Source organism: Dromiciops gliroides, chromosome 4, assembly GCF_019393635.1.
Source record: "Dromiciops gliroides isolate mDroGli1 chromosome 4, mDroGli1.pri, whole genome shotgun sequence".
Lineage (NCBI taxonomy): Eukaryota > Metazoa > Chordata > Mammalia > Microbiotheria > Microbiotheriidae > Dromiciops > Dromiciops gliroides.
The window spans coordinates 10,530,635-10,543,768 of NC_057864.1; the positions used below are offsets into that span (position 1 = coordinate 10,530,635).

Genomic DNA, 13,134 nt, shown 5'->3' on the forward strand with positions numbered 1-13,134 from the left:
TTTTTTTGTCTTTGCATCCCCAGAGCTTTGAACATTACTTGGCAGGTAGTAAGGACTCAGCAAATGTTTGTTGATTGGTTGTTTCAGGACCATTTCTAGCTGAATTTCATGAAAAAGATGAGAAGAATGAAATTAATTACAACCAGAATAATGATATTAACATAAACTTATAATACAATTCAAAGATTGCAAATGGCCAGATATGGTGGAACATTCCAGTAGTCCCTCCTATCAGGAAGGTTGAGGATGGTGTATCAATTGAACTCAGGAGTTATGAGCAGACATAGGGCTAAAAGAAATCCGGTGTCTGCCCTAAGTCTGAGGCCAAAATGGGGAGCCTTGGAAATGAGGGCTACCACAACAGAGGATCAATCTAGCACAGGTTGGAAAAAAGAAACTGGTCGATGTTCCTACACTGATCTGGGATGGGTTCTGACCCTAAGCAGCATATGTTCTTCAAGTCTGAGATTTAAAAAAAAACAAACCCTCAGTTTCAAAAAAGTCTATGAAGTATTTTATATCTAGTATCTTATTCGATCCTCACAACAACCTTGTGGGATAGCGACAACTGGTATTATTATCCCCATTTTACAGAGGTGAAAACTGGGGTTTTAATCAATTCAGCGATCAGCTCTAGTCATATGTCAAGTGTCAGAGGTGGGACGTGAACCCAGGTCTCTCTGACATCCAGGCAGAAGCACTCTCTCCACTCCACTGGTTACATATTAACAACCGTTTATGAAGAGGACAAAGACTATGATTACTCTTGTACAGTCTTCTTGTGAGAGTCCATTTTCTGTTTAGAGTAGACAGACCTCTAGGCGGTGGGCGTGTTGGATGGAGCATTCGAATCACAACCAAGAAATCTTGGGTTTAGATCCCCAGCCTCTCACTGTGTGGTGACCCTGGGTAAGTCACTTCACTTCTCTAAGACCATTTTCCCCACCTGTCAAAATGGAGACAATAATAATACCCCCTCAGAGAGTAATTGGGAGGAGCCAATGATGCTCTCTATATGAAGGGCTTTGCCAGGACTGAAGGATGATATAGGTATCAATTATTTTTGTCTTCTTATGGTGCTATGGGAAGAATAGGAGATTTGAGGTCAAGCTTTGCCATTTACTACTCATTTAACTTGGGGAAAGTTATTTACTCTTCTAGTCCTTTGTTTGCTCATCTGCCAAATTGGGGGGAGGGGGATGTTCAACTAGATGGCCTTTTGTATACTGTGGCAAACATGAATGCAGACATACATGCAGAAGAGGTGGTTTCAAATCCCAACTAAGGTACTTATTATCTGGGTGACCATGGGCATGGAGTTCTCTTTCCAATGGTGATCTGGCCTGGACTACTTCCTTCACATGCTACACACATGTTTTTTTTTTTTTTTGAGGGGCAATTGGGGTTAAGTGACTTGCCCAGGGTCACACAGCTAGTAAGTGTTAAGTGTCTGAGGCCGGATTTGAACTCAGGTACTTCTGAATCCAGGGCCGGTGCTCTATCCACTGCGCCATCTAGCTGCCCCTACACACATGCTTTTTGTTGTTGACCATGGTTTGCCCATCCAGACACACTTCTGGGCAATATAGATTTTTCATCCACTTTGGATTTTTTATATAGATGATTAGGCCGATTTCATTTGTAGGACTTTGGTGAATATGTAGGATTCTGGGGTTCAGTATTATTAGTATAAGGAGCCATTGGTGGGGCAGGACACTAGAACTTAGAATCCAGAGTCCCAGAACTTGGTTCAAATTCCAGACCTGCTACTTATAGCCTATGTAACCCTGGGTGACTTACTTCAACAATCTGAGCCTTTCCTCCACCTCTGCAGGTCCAATATATAGTGTAGGTCCAATATATAGATAAATAGATGGATGGATGGATGGATGGATGGATGGATGGATGGATGGATGGATGGATGGACAGAAAGGCAGGCAGAGAGACAGACAGAAAACAAAATACTTTGAATAGAAATCATGAACTGACAACAGGAATCCTCCAATTTGGACTCAGGACAATTACCATAATACCGCAGGTCCTTTTAGGTAGTTCAAGGATAGAAAGGGAAGGATACCAGGACAAGGTTGGCTCCGACCCTGTGTGGGACTGGCAACTGAGCCAACTCACCCTGCCCTGCAGTAGGCTATCACATCAAAACAATAAACATTTATTAAGACCCTCCTCTGTGTCAGGCCCTGTGCTAAGCCCTGGGGATACAAAGGCAGGACAAGAAACAGTCTCTACTCTTAAGGAGCTTACAATCTAATAGGAGAGAGAACATGTAAATAATTATGTGTTGTTGATCCATTGTGTCTAATTCTTCATGACCCTATTTGGGCTTTCTTAGCAAAGATACTAAAGTGGTTTGCCGTGTCTTTCTCCAGCTCATTTTATAGATGAGGAAACTGAGACAGACAGGGTGAAGTGACTTTCTCAGCATCACACAGCTATTGTTTCATTTAATCCTCACAACAACTCTAGGAGGTAGGTGCTGTTACTATTCTCATTTTACATATGGGGATATTGAGGAAGACCACGGGGCAATGACTTGCTCCAGGTCACACAGAGAGGAAGTTTCTGATTCAGAATTAAAACTCAGGGGTCTTGACTCCAAGTCCAACAGACTCTTCATTGAGCCATTTATTGGACTTCATATTCCTAGTAGCAGGAGTTGAACAGCTTAAGGCTAACTGACTTCTAAATGTGAAAAATAAGAATCCTGAACTTGGAGTCAAGAACTGGGTTCAACTCCTGCCACTGACATTTTAATCAATCAAAAGTATGTATTAAGGGGCAGCTAGGTGGAGCAGTGGATAGAGCACCAGCCCTGGAATCATGAGGACCTGAGTTCAAATCCGACCTCAGACACTTAACACTTATTAGCTGTGTGACCCTGGGCAAGTCACTAAACCCCAATTGCTTCACACCAAAAATATATATATATATACATATATATACATATAAATATAAATATATATATGTATGTATTAAGTACCTGCTGTGTGCCAGGTACTAAGGTAAGCCCTGGGCATATTACTTCCCTTATGACTATTACTACCACTATTACACAACTAGATGGCACAGTAGATAGAGTATTCCATCAGGTCTCAGACACTAGCTGTGTGATCCTGGTCAAGTCATTTAACCTCTCTTTGCCTCAATTTCCTCTTCTGGAAAATAAGAATAATAATAGCATCTGCCTCTCTGGGCTCTTGTGAGGATCAAACGAGATAAAGTTTGTAAAGCACTTAGCACAGTGCCAGGCATGTGGTAGGTGCAATATAGAAGCCGTTATTATAATTAGTCATGAGGTTTTACCTGTTTCATTTGATGCAAAGACAAAACCAAAAGCTCCCTCAAAGAGCTTACACTCTAAAGGGAGAGACAGAAGGCCCAAATGTATGTGTATGTGTATGTGTATGTGTATGTGTATGTGTATGTGTATGTGTATGCGATGTTATGTTATATTGTATTACATCATATCATCATATCATATATATATATGCATATATACAAGACCCATGCAAAGTGTACACATATGTGTATACACATATGTATACATATACATAGATATATACTATAACAAGCACATTTGTAAATGTACTTTAATAAAATTATGTATATGATGTTATATGTGTATGTATATATGCATATATACACACTAGGCCCATACAAAGTGTACACAGTGTGTATACACATATGTGTACATGTACATAGATACACACATAACATGTGCACGTATGTAAATGTACTTTAATAAATAAAAATAATGGTAAATAAATTTTGAATATTTAAATTCAAATACCTTTTAAAAGTTTAAATGTTAGATTAAAACATAAATATTCACATTTTAAAGTAAATATTTGAACTTTAAAATTAAACCATAAAACATAATGTTTTAAATATCTAATATCTACAAATGTATACATGTATTGTGTTACAAGGTAACTGTGGCAAAGGCCTCTGGCAGAGGATGTCACTTGATCTGAACCTTAAAGGAAGGGGGGAGGAGACTCCAAGGGGGTGGAGCGGAGGCTCCGGAGCATTCTAGGTATGAAGGACAGCCAGTGCAAAGGAATTCAAACAGAATAACTGAACCAGAAAGTATAGAGAAGGCTGGAGAGGTAGGAAGGGGTCAGGTGGTAAAGAACATTAAATGACAAAAAGATTTGATTCTAGAGGAACTGTATGATCATGGATGGGTCACTTAATCTCAGTTTCCTAGTCTTTACACAAAGCAGATTTGACTAGATGGCTCCAGATATAAATTTACGATCAAAACTAGATGAGAACTCCAGACAATGTGGCCTTTTAATAATTTTTCAACAGCTGACATAGTTGAAATAATTAATAGAGCCTGGAAGACCTGGGATCAAATCCTGTCTTGGCTACCTACCATCTTACTTCAGGGCAATTTAAGTTACTATCCCTCATCTATAAAATGAGGGGATTGACCTAATGATCTCTAAGGTCCATTAGAGAAGACATGTTAGCACATGTAATATTCTATAAAGGTGGGCACCACTCCCTCCCCTCCCCCTGCCCTACGGTAAAGAATAACCCTCTTCTTTTCCAGATGGGAAAACCAAGGGCCAGGGTTGCGTATGCAACTTGTTCAAAGTCACATAGCTGGTTTGGGGGCAGTCATCCATGCCACCAGCAGCAAAGACATGTTGTGGGGTGGGGCAGGTGATATGTGGTAGAGGTTGCTACAAATCTGAATAAAATATTTATGGAGAAACTAATAGAAGCAAATAAGGATCCTATGTTATTTCTCGTCATATTAGAAGTTCGTAAGGACCCCTTCTCTTCTTGCATAGTTGAAGCAGAAGGTCAAAAGGAGGGCAGTTTTCCAGCTCAAACCTGTCTGCCTGGATTTGCAAAATCACTAGGTCTTAAAACAAAACTCTAACTGAAAGGCATCATTATTATTCAAAATTCCTTGAATGCCAACAGCTTGCTGGGCTGCTCTAAGAAACAGAGAATTAGGAGTCAGACAGCTGCTGAGCAGAGACAGAGTGAGCATACCCTCTCTTTGTGCCTAGGAATGCCAGGAAGGTGGGATGGAGGCAATCTGGTACCATAGGAGTGCTAGCTCTGGAGCTAGAAGACCCAGGTTCAAATCCCAGCTCTTCACTGTGGCCTTGGACAAGATCCCTGGCTTCAGTTTCTCCATCTGTAAAATGAGGCAGGGGAAGGACAAGATGGTCTCTGAAGTTCCTTCTAGCTCTAGATTTATTACTATGATCTCTAACAGAATTGCATTAAATAGGCCTCTGAAGTCCTCAGTACCAACAAGTAATAAGTAAAGTAGTAATAAATATGATTCCAGTATACTTTCCTGATGAAATCCTCAGGAGATCTGAGAGACTGCCTGCCTGCTGTGGTAGAGACGGAACCAGGCTGGGATGCAAGGTCTCCCTTGGACTTGCCTCTATGTATGAATCAGGTCAAAGGATCTCTAGCTGGAAAGAGCCTCAGAAGTCACTTACTCCAACTCCTTCCTTTTACAAATGAGGAAACCGAGGAAGGGAGCACAAACACCTCATGGGATGACAAGGAAGCCAAACTGTGTGAAAGCAGGCAGAAGAGGATGATCTAATCCACCCATCAGCCAGCCAAGCTTTCATTGAGTATCTACAGCACTGGGTGAAATTCAGGACAGAGACAAAAAATAAGTCAGTCTTTGTCCCCTTGGAATTGGCATTCTACCGGGTTTTCTCTCTTCTAGCAGGTTTTGATGCAACCACTATGTTGACAATCCTGGAATATTGTTTAATTCTAGCTTTTAAATAATTTCCTGGCATCTTTTCTAAGACTTCCTCCCTGAGAGAGGTGGAAAGAAAGTGACCCGCCCTATAGTTCAAGATGCAGTGGAAGGAGCCTGGTAGATATGGAGAAAACCGCAGCTTTGCCACTTACTATCATTGTGACTTTGTCAAGCTACTTCACCACTCTGGTCCTCAGTTTCCCCATTTGTAAAATGAGAGGAGAAAAAGAAGAGACATCAAAGGCCATTGAAGCTCCAAGTCTTCTATCAATCAACAAGTATTTATGAATCACTGTGTGCCCAGCAAGGTGCCACACAATAGAATGTCAATACAAAGAAATAGCAAAACCTGGGCAGTGCCCTCAAGCTATTTGCATGTTATCAGGGTAGACAACAGTCACATACTTAAGTACAGACAAAGTCATTTGGCCTGCGGGGAGGCCTGGTCAGTTCGAGAATTCAAAGGTTTTCTCCAAGTGGAAGGGAGGGCTGGAGCTGAGTTCCAAAGGCCTGTGAGGAGGGTTTATATATCCCTAGATGTGGGAGTTTCTGCTTCTAGTTTGAGGAAATGAGCTTGGGTTGGCAGATAGGGAGAAAAAAGGGGGAGAAAGAATGCCCTCCAATAACGATGCGTAAGGGGCTAGTGGTACCCTGAGTGTCCCCAAAGGGGAAGATTCTGGGTGACTGAATTGATCTGGAATAGGGAAAGGACAAGAGTAGAATAAGAGTGTTAGAGAGGATGGAAAGAGCGAGGAGCTGGGAGGAGAGGAAGACAGAAGTGAGGGGAGGGGGGAAGAGAAATGAAAGAGGAAAAAACTGAGGGAAGAGAAAAGAAATGAAGAGGAAAATGGGAGACAGAGAGGAAGAGAGTTGAAGGAGGAGGAAAGAGCTAGAAAGAAGAAGGTAGGGAGCTTATGGAAGGAAAGATAAGGGGGAGGAAGAGGAGGGAACTGAAAAATAAAGGAGAGGGGAAGATGAAAGAGAGAGATGGAAGGAGAGGCATTGAGAAAAGGGAGAGGTTGTAAAGAAGGAAGGAGAGAGAAGAAAGGAGAAAGGTTGAAAAGAAGGAAAGAGGAGAGATAAGATAGAGGGTACCCTGGAAGAGGGAGAAGAAAGGCGAGAGGCAGTGAGAGAGAAGTAAAGAGAGAGGGGAGAGAAAGGAAGGACGAGAAGGGAAGAGGCAAAAAGAACAGTACTGAGAGAAAAGAAAGACATGGAGGAAGGGAAAAGGGAGAGAGAGAGAGAGAGAGAGAGAGAGAGAGAGAGAGAGAGAGAGAGAGAGAGGAGAAGAGAGATAGGAGAGAGGAGGGAGAGAGAGAAAGGGGGGAGGGAGGAGGGGGGAGAGAGAGAGAGAGAGAGAGAGAGAGAGAGAGAGAGAGAGAGAGAGAGAGAGAGAGAGAGAGAGAGAGAGTCATGTGATCCACTTGCCTGCTCGTTTAAAGCGTCCGCAGCCCGTGGCAGAGCGAGCTAGCGAGCACAATCACAGCTCTCGGCACAGGGGGAGCCCGACCTGGAGCCGGCTCGTGCGGTTAATCAGTGCTGCCTCCCTCCATCCCATGCCCGCATTAGTCCCCTGAAGTTTTACAGCCACCGAGGAGCCCGAAGCGTCCAAAGAAGAGGGGACAAGAGGGGAGGGGGACGCGGAGAAGGCCACCCCTCCCGCACACGCTGAGCAATAAAGCAAAGGAAAAGAAAGGAGCCGGGGTGGGGGGAAAGGCGGAAATATGGCTGGGGCAATTATAGAGAACATGAGCACCAAGAAGCTCTGCATTGTCGGTGGGATTTTGCTTATTTTCCAAGTCATCGCTTTCCTGGTGGGAGGCTTGATCGGTGAGTAGAAGATGCAAACTTTCCTGGCCTCGTTCGGCCTTTCTCTGCGCCCCCGTGGTCTCCCTGTGCGCCCCCGTGGTCGGCTCCCTGTGCGCCCCCCGGCTCTCCTCCCTGTGCGCCCCCCGGCTCTCCTCCCTGTGCGCCCCCTCGCTCTCCCTCTGCGCCCGGGTCTCCCTGTCTCGGTCGGTCCGTCCGTCTCCCGGGCTCTGGCCCCTTCTTGCCTCCTTCCTCCGCTCTTGTTTGGCTCCTAGTTACAGTATCACTGGCTCGCTTCTATGATCTAATTAGTCTGCCCATTGTCGCTAAGAAAGCCCAGCTCCATGGGGCTCCGTGGGGCACATTTCAGTCTAGTGCCTAAGAGAAAGGCAGGGGAAGAAAAGTTTTGGCCTAGTTTCAGTATCTACTTGAAAGAAAGAAGAGGGAAGGGGGGGCGCCCGGAATCCTAAGCATGGCGACGGGGATCGGCCGGGGAAGCGCTCGCCTACAAACTTGATTTCTTTTTCTTTCTGCTCTCCTCTCCCTTGGCTCTCCGGTTCCCCCACTCCCCGCGGCCCGCCGCGCCCCCCCACCCCCCACTTTCCTCTGGCTCCCAGAGGGCGACGTAATCCACTTTGTTAAGCACCCCCGAGCCTGGGAGATCGGTGGCAGGCGAGAGCCTCCCAGTTCGAGGGGGAAGGGAGGGCACTGATAGCAGGCAGGGGTGCAGAGCGAGCGTCAGGGTGTGCTCCGAGGAGGGGGTGCGGGTTTGAGCTGGCCGCGGCCCCCTCCCCCAGCTCCCTAGGCCTGGGACGGGCCCCTGAGAGGCAAGTTTGAGAGGTCACAGCTGGGGCCAAGGGGAAAGAGCTGAGGCGAGGAATGTGTCCGAAAGGGGGTACACTTGCTCCCCTTGACTTCCAGCAAGTCTTCCCCTGCCCGCCATCCCGCAAAATAAGCGTGGCCCCTCTCCCCGAGCTGGGATTGTGGCTCTGTCCCAGTCAGGGGCCACTGACAGCGCCCCCCCGCGGCATTTGCCTCCTGCCCTGCTGGGGGCCGGCCAGAAGATCTGCGCTGTGAGACCCTCTCTTCCCTCCGGCCCCAGCGCGGGGACTCCTGGAAGCGAAACCAGGCTAGTTGTCCCGGCTTCCTTCCGGGTGCGGGCTGGGCCGGGCCTGGCCGCCCCCTCCGGGCCCCGGTGGGTGCCCCGCCTCGCGCGCCCCCCGCAGCCGGCGGGCATCCCCGAGACCAAGTCCTCCCCGAACTTGGCAGCGGGCGGGGGCCGGGCGGGGCGCTGCTTCCCGCTTGTTTGCTGAAAGTTTGGCCAGCTGCGGGGCTCCCGGAGCCTCCTCGGAAGGGAAGCGCTGGGGGAAGGGGAGGGGAGGGAGGGGAGGGGAGCCGGATTGTAAACTCTCGGTCCCTGGGCGGCAGCCCGGGGGCTCACAGGATTCCAGCTCTGATGCAACTAGGCACCTCAGAGACCACCAACTCCAACTCCCTTCATTTTGCAGACGTGGAAACTGAGGCACAGAGCGGGGCAAGGATCTACCTGCCCAAGGGGCACAGGCAGCTAGCTCATTAAGGAGCTGGGCTGGGATTCGAACCCAGGGCCTCCGACTCTCGAGCCAGTGATTTTTCCGTATCCCGCTGCTTCCCGGACTCGGGAAAGTCTACGAGTCTCTCCATGCACTGTGGAGCTGGGTTTTGGTGCAAGCTAATTAGGAGTCTGTCTGGTCCTGCAAACCGCTGCTACATCCGAGCAAATTGTTTGAACAAAGGAGGGGAGGAGGGGGTGGGGGGTGGAACGCTTCTCGGCCCGGATGAAGCCACGGAGCCCTCACGCCGCGCTGTCCAAAGCTTTGCCGGTGCCTTTGGAGACATATCCCGGGCTCTCAGCCTCACGGCACGCTGCAGCCTCCTCCTTGGCAGCGGGCAAGACTTGATTCCTTCCGCGCCTTTCCTGGCTTAGGGTTCTCCCAGGGTTCCCAGGCAGGACCCGGGCTTCAGCCGCCGCCGCTGCCACCGCCGCTGGCAGCTTCCCTCTCTCCCTCCTTGCCTCCCTCTTGGAGGCCACTAGCCGTGATTATGCGCCGGTTACAATTACAACCCTCTTGTCTCCCTTGATGAGCACTTGCACCGAGATGCCATCCGATCTTTGTGTGATTTCAGTGGCAGACCGTAATTAAAATTGCTTACACCTTGTGCGCTTGGAATTAAATTGGCCTATTATCCCTGTCTGACCTTCATCCTCTTTGAGGTTTCTGCACAAGCAAGGGGAACGGATTATGGGGGGGGGGGGAGAGAGATTGAGAGATTGAGAGGCTCCTCGCCTCAAGGAGCCCATTATCAACTGTTGCAGGTTGGCCAAGGGGTGGGGGTGGCAGAGCTGGGTGAGCATTGCCCCCCTTGCCACATACCAGGATGAAGGTCAGAGAAAGAAACGGAGCCAAGAAAGTGAGCTGGTCACTGTAAAAATCGTCTGAGAGACAGAGAATGTTGTACTTGGAACCTGGAAGGCCTAGGCTGGGATGGGCCTCCCTCGCTGGCCCAGAGCAAGCTGCTTCACCTTTCCTGATGTGGTTTTTCACCTATAACTCTTCCTGTATTCCATACTGCCCTCAGATCAGCAATTGTGAGTATCACATGAGATCAGGCACCTGAAACAGTTTGTAAACCTGTCAACTCTTTTTCACACGTGTGTGGCCATTTTAAGGTTTACAAAGCACTTTAAATGCCTTAGCTCGTTTGATCCTCATGACATCTTTGCACGGTTGGTGCAAGTATTACTTCTGTTTTACAGGAAGGAAACTGAGGCAGAAAGCCAAGTGTCTTGCCCAGAGTCACACAGCTAGTAAGTGATGGAGGTGTTGAACTCCAGTCCAAGGCCTGATTCCAAGTGCACTGGAATAGCTTCTCTTGCCTGCTATTAGTATCAGTGGAGGGAAGAACTTCCTTGTCCACTATGGGCAACAATGGGATGGCTTTCCTCATTAGGTAGGCAGACACTAGATGCCAGTCATGCCATTTCTGAGCTGGAAGGGCCCTCAGAGGCTACCAAGTCCAAGTCTTTTGTTTTATAGAAAAGGAAACTGACGCCCAGATCCATTGACTTGCACTGGCCTGAAGGTTTTCCCAGTCCAGAGCCCAGGGGCTTCCTCTTACTAGAGGACTTTCCCCCTTTTCCCCTCTTTCCCTTTACCCTCTTTCTCTCCCTTAATTGGCACTCTTGAAATAGAGGCAGAATGACAAAGTGCATAGAAAGCTGGTATCCGAGCCAGAAGACTCCTGAAATCTTGGCTGTGTGACCCTGGGTAAGTCCATTAACTCTTCAGTCCCCTTAGGTAGTTCTAAAGAATAAAAATTGTGGAGAAAGTGCTTCCCTGCATTAAGAAATGGCATTTTCTCAATGGGGAGTTCCCTAAGGAAGTGAAATTCCAAGTACTGGCCTTCTCTCTCTACATCCATCTGTGCTAGCGGTCAGGGAGCTGGCCTTGGACCCAGGAAGACCTGGCTCAAGTCCTGCCTGATGCCTCCTGGATGTCTTGCACTCCCCTCTCAGGGTTCTGGGTCTTAAGGCCCTGAAGCTTCAGACCAGCATGGAGCTTTCCCAGGCTCATGGAATCCTCAGTCCTGTCACTCTCCCTCTGGAAATTCTGGAATTTATTCTGTAGTGACTTTCTTGCATATCTGCTGTTCCCTCTCCTGCCTTCACTGTAAGCTTGCTCTGCGGGCAGGGACTGTCATCCTTTTTTCCCCATTCCCAGTTCTTTAACTACTATAAGTGGAAGGAGTGGTGCACTTGTAAACTAAGAACTTCATTTGCATTTTGATTTCTGCCTTTTATTACTTGTAGAACCATGGGAAACCCCTCAGTGGCTCTGTGCCTCAGTTTCCTTTTGTGTAAAATAAGGGGCTTGGGCTACATGGTGTCTCTGGACTTACAGCTGGAGAGCTGTGATCAGAATTGCCTGGGTTCACATGGGTAAGACATGGCAGGCAGATTCAAACCCAGGCCCTTTGACCCCAATACCGTTTCCACTGCAGTCTACTGCAATGTTATAAAAACCTAGCCTGTCTTTTCTGGGCTTGGCTCATACTGAAGACCCTGCCTGCGAGGCTGAACCCAAGTCCCAGAGTGGCCTGTCCCTACTGATCTCTCCCACCTCAGAAGGTTGCTCATATGCCTTAAGTGCTTTCCAACTCCCTTGGAGCCTTAGATGATTGTTGATGGACCCTTCCACCTTGGAATCCAGGGGCATCCTCATTAACTCGCCTACACCCCAGCTTAGTCTGTGCTTCTGGGGTTTAAGCATTTCCAGGCATTAGGGGGAGATGGGAAGAAAAGAAACATAGTCAAGTCGCCAGGCTTGTCCCTCCTGTGGGCATCAGTTCCCCCCACTAGGATCTAGAATTCCCTTTGAAGTCAGTGGGATTCCTGTATGTGAGAGGGGAGAGACACACAGGCACAACAGGGGGTTGGGGTGGGGTGGGTACACAGTCCGGAGGGGCTACAAATACCACAGGCTACACACATGCTTCTAAAATCATGGGAATGATTTTAATACCTGTCTACCGGCTGTATGAACCGGTCATTTGGCCTCTACCCTCCGGAAGGCAGGAGAGAGAGCTGGACTTGGGAATCAGGAGGGTTGTGGTATCTGTTGGAATCCCTCCTCTGACAGTAGCTGGGTGCCCCTGGGCACATCTCTTCACTTCTCTAAGACTCAGTTTCCTTATCTGTAAAATGAGTCCTGTAATAATAGCTATGATGTCTTCCTATTTCATTATCAAATGAAATAACGTCACTTAAAATAGCAAAATCGGGGGCAGCTAGGTGGCGCAGTGGATAAGCACCGGCCCTGGATTCAGGAGGACCTGAGTTCAAATCCGGCCTCAAACACTTGACAATTACTAGCTGTGTGACCCTGGGCAAGTCACTTAACCCCCATTGCCCCGCCAAAAAAACAAAACAAAACAAAAAAAACAAAAACAAAATAGCAAAATCAATTATTAAATGAAGGGGAAATTGAAAGACAGAGCAGGAAGGATTATATGATATAGACAAGGAAAATGCACTGGGCCAGAAATCGGGAGACATAATTGCTGATCTCTACCACTGGCTTGATTGTGTGACCTTGGGCAAGTCATTCCTTTGAGCCTCAGGTTCTTCATCCACAGAGTGATGAGATCAAAACATGTCCCTAAGGTCCTTTCCTGTCCCCAAAGTCCATAATTCTAACTCCTGGCCCCTTTGAACACTTTGTAAATCTGCAATTCCCACACAAGTGGTTACTTATGCAATTTTGTTACTTGTTGATTTGTATTAGACCTAAAACAATACCCATCTCTGCATTCTACTGGATGCTTCCTATCTCTAATTGAGTTTTTTAAAATAAGTTTGTTTCCCTTATTTATATCCACCTTTTTTTGGAAAACAATTTAATAACATCCCTTTGGTTTTGTGGATGGGAGTCTTATTTTTTTTCCATGTAGTCATAACTGACATTGATAAATGAATTTCTTGGCTTATGAAACCCTCATGGGGAGCTCTGAATTAA

At 47.2% G+C, this 13,134-nt stretch overlaps 1 protein-coding gene across 1 annotated transcript in view; it reads left to right on the forward strand.

Annotated features, from left to right (window-relative positions):
- Positions 1-7,187: 7,187 nt before the first annotated feature.
- Positions 7,188-13,134, forward strand: part of WLS (Wnt ligand secretion mediator) — a 129,938-nt gene continuing 123,991 nt past the window's right edge. The window contains exon 1 of the mRNA XM_043999425.1: positions 7,188-7,603. Coding sequence (XP_043855360.1) covers positions 7,498-7,603 — 106 coding nt within the window. The 5' untranslated portion in view covers positions 7,188-7,497. The remainder of the gene's footprint in view (positions 7,604-13,134) is intronic.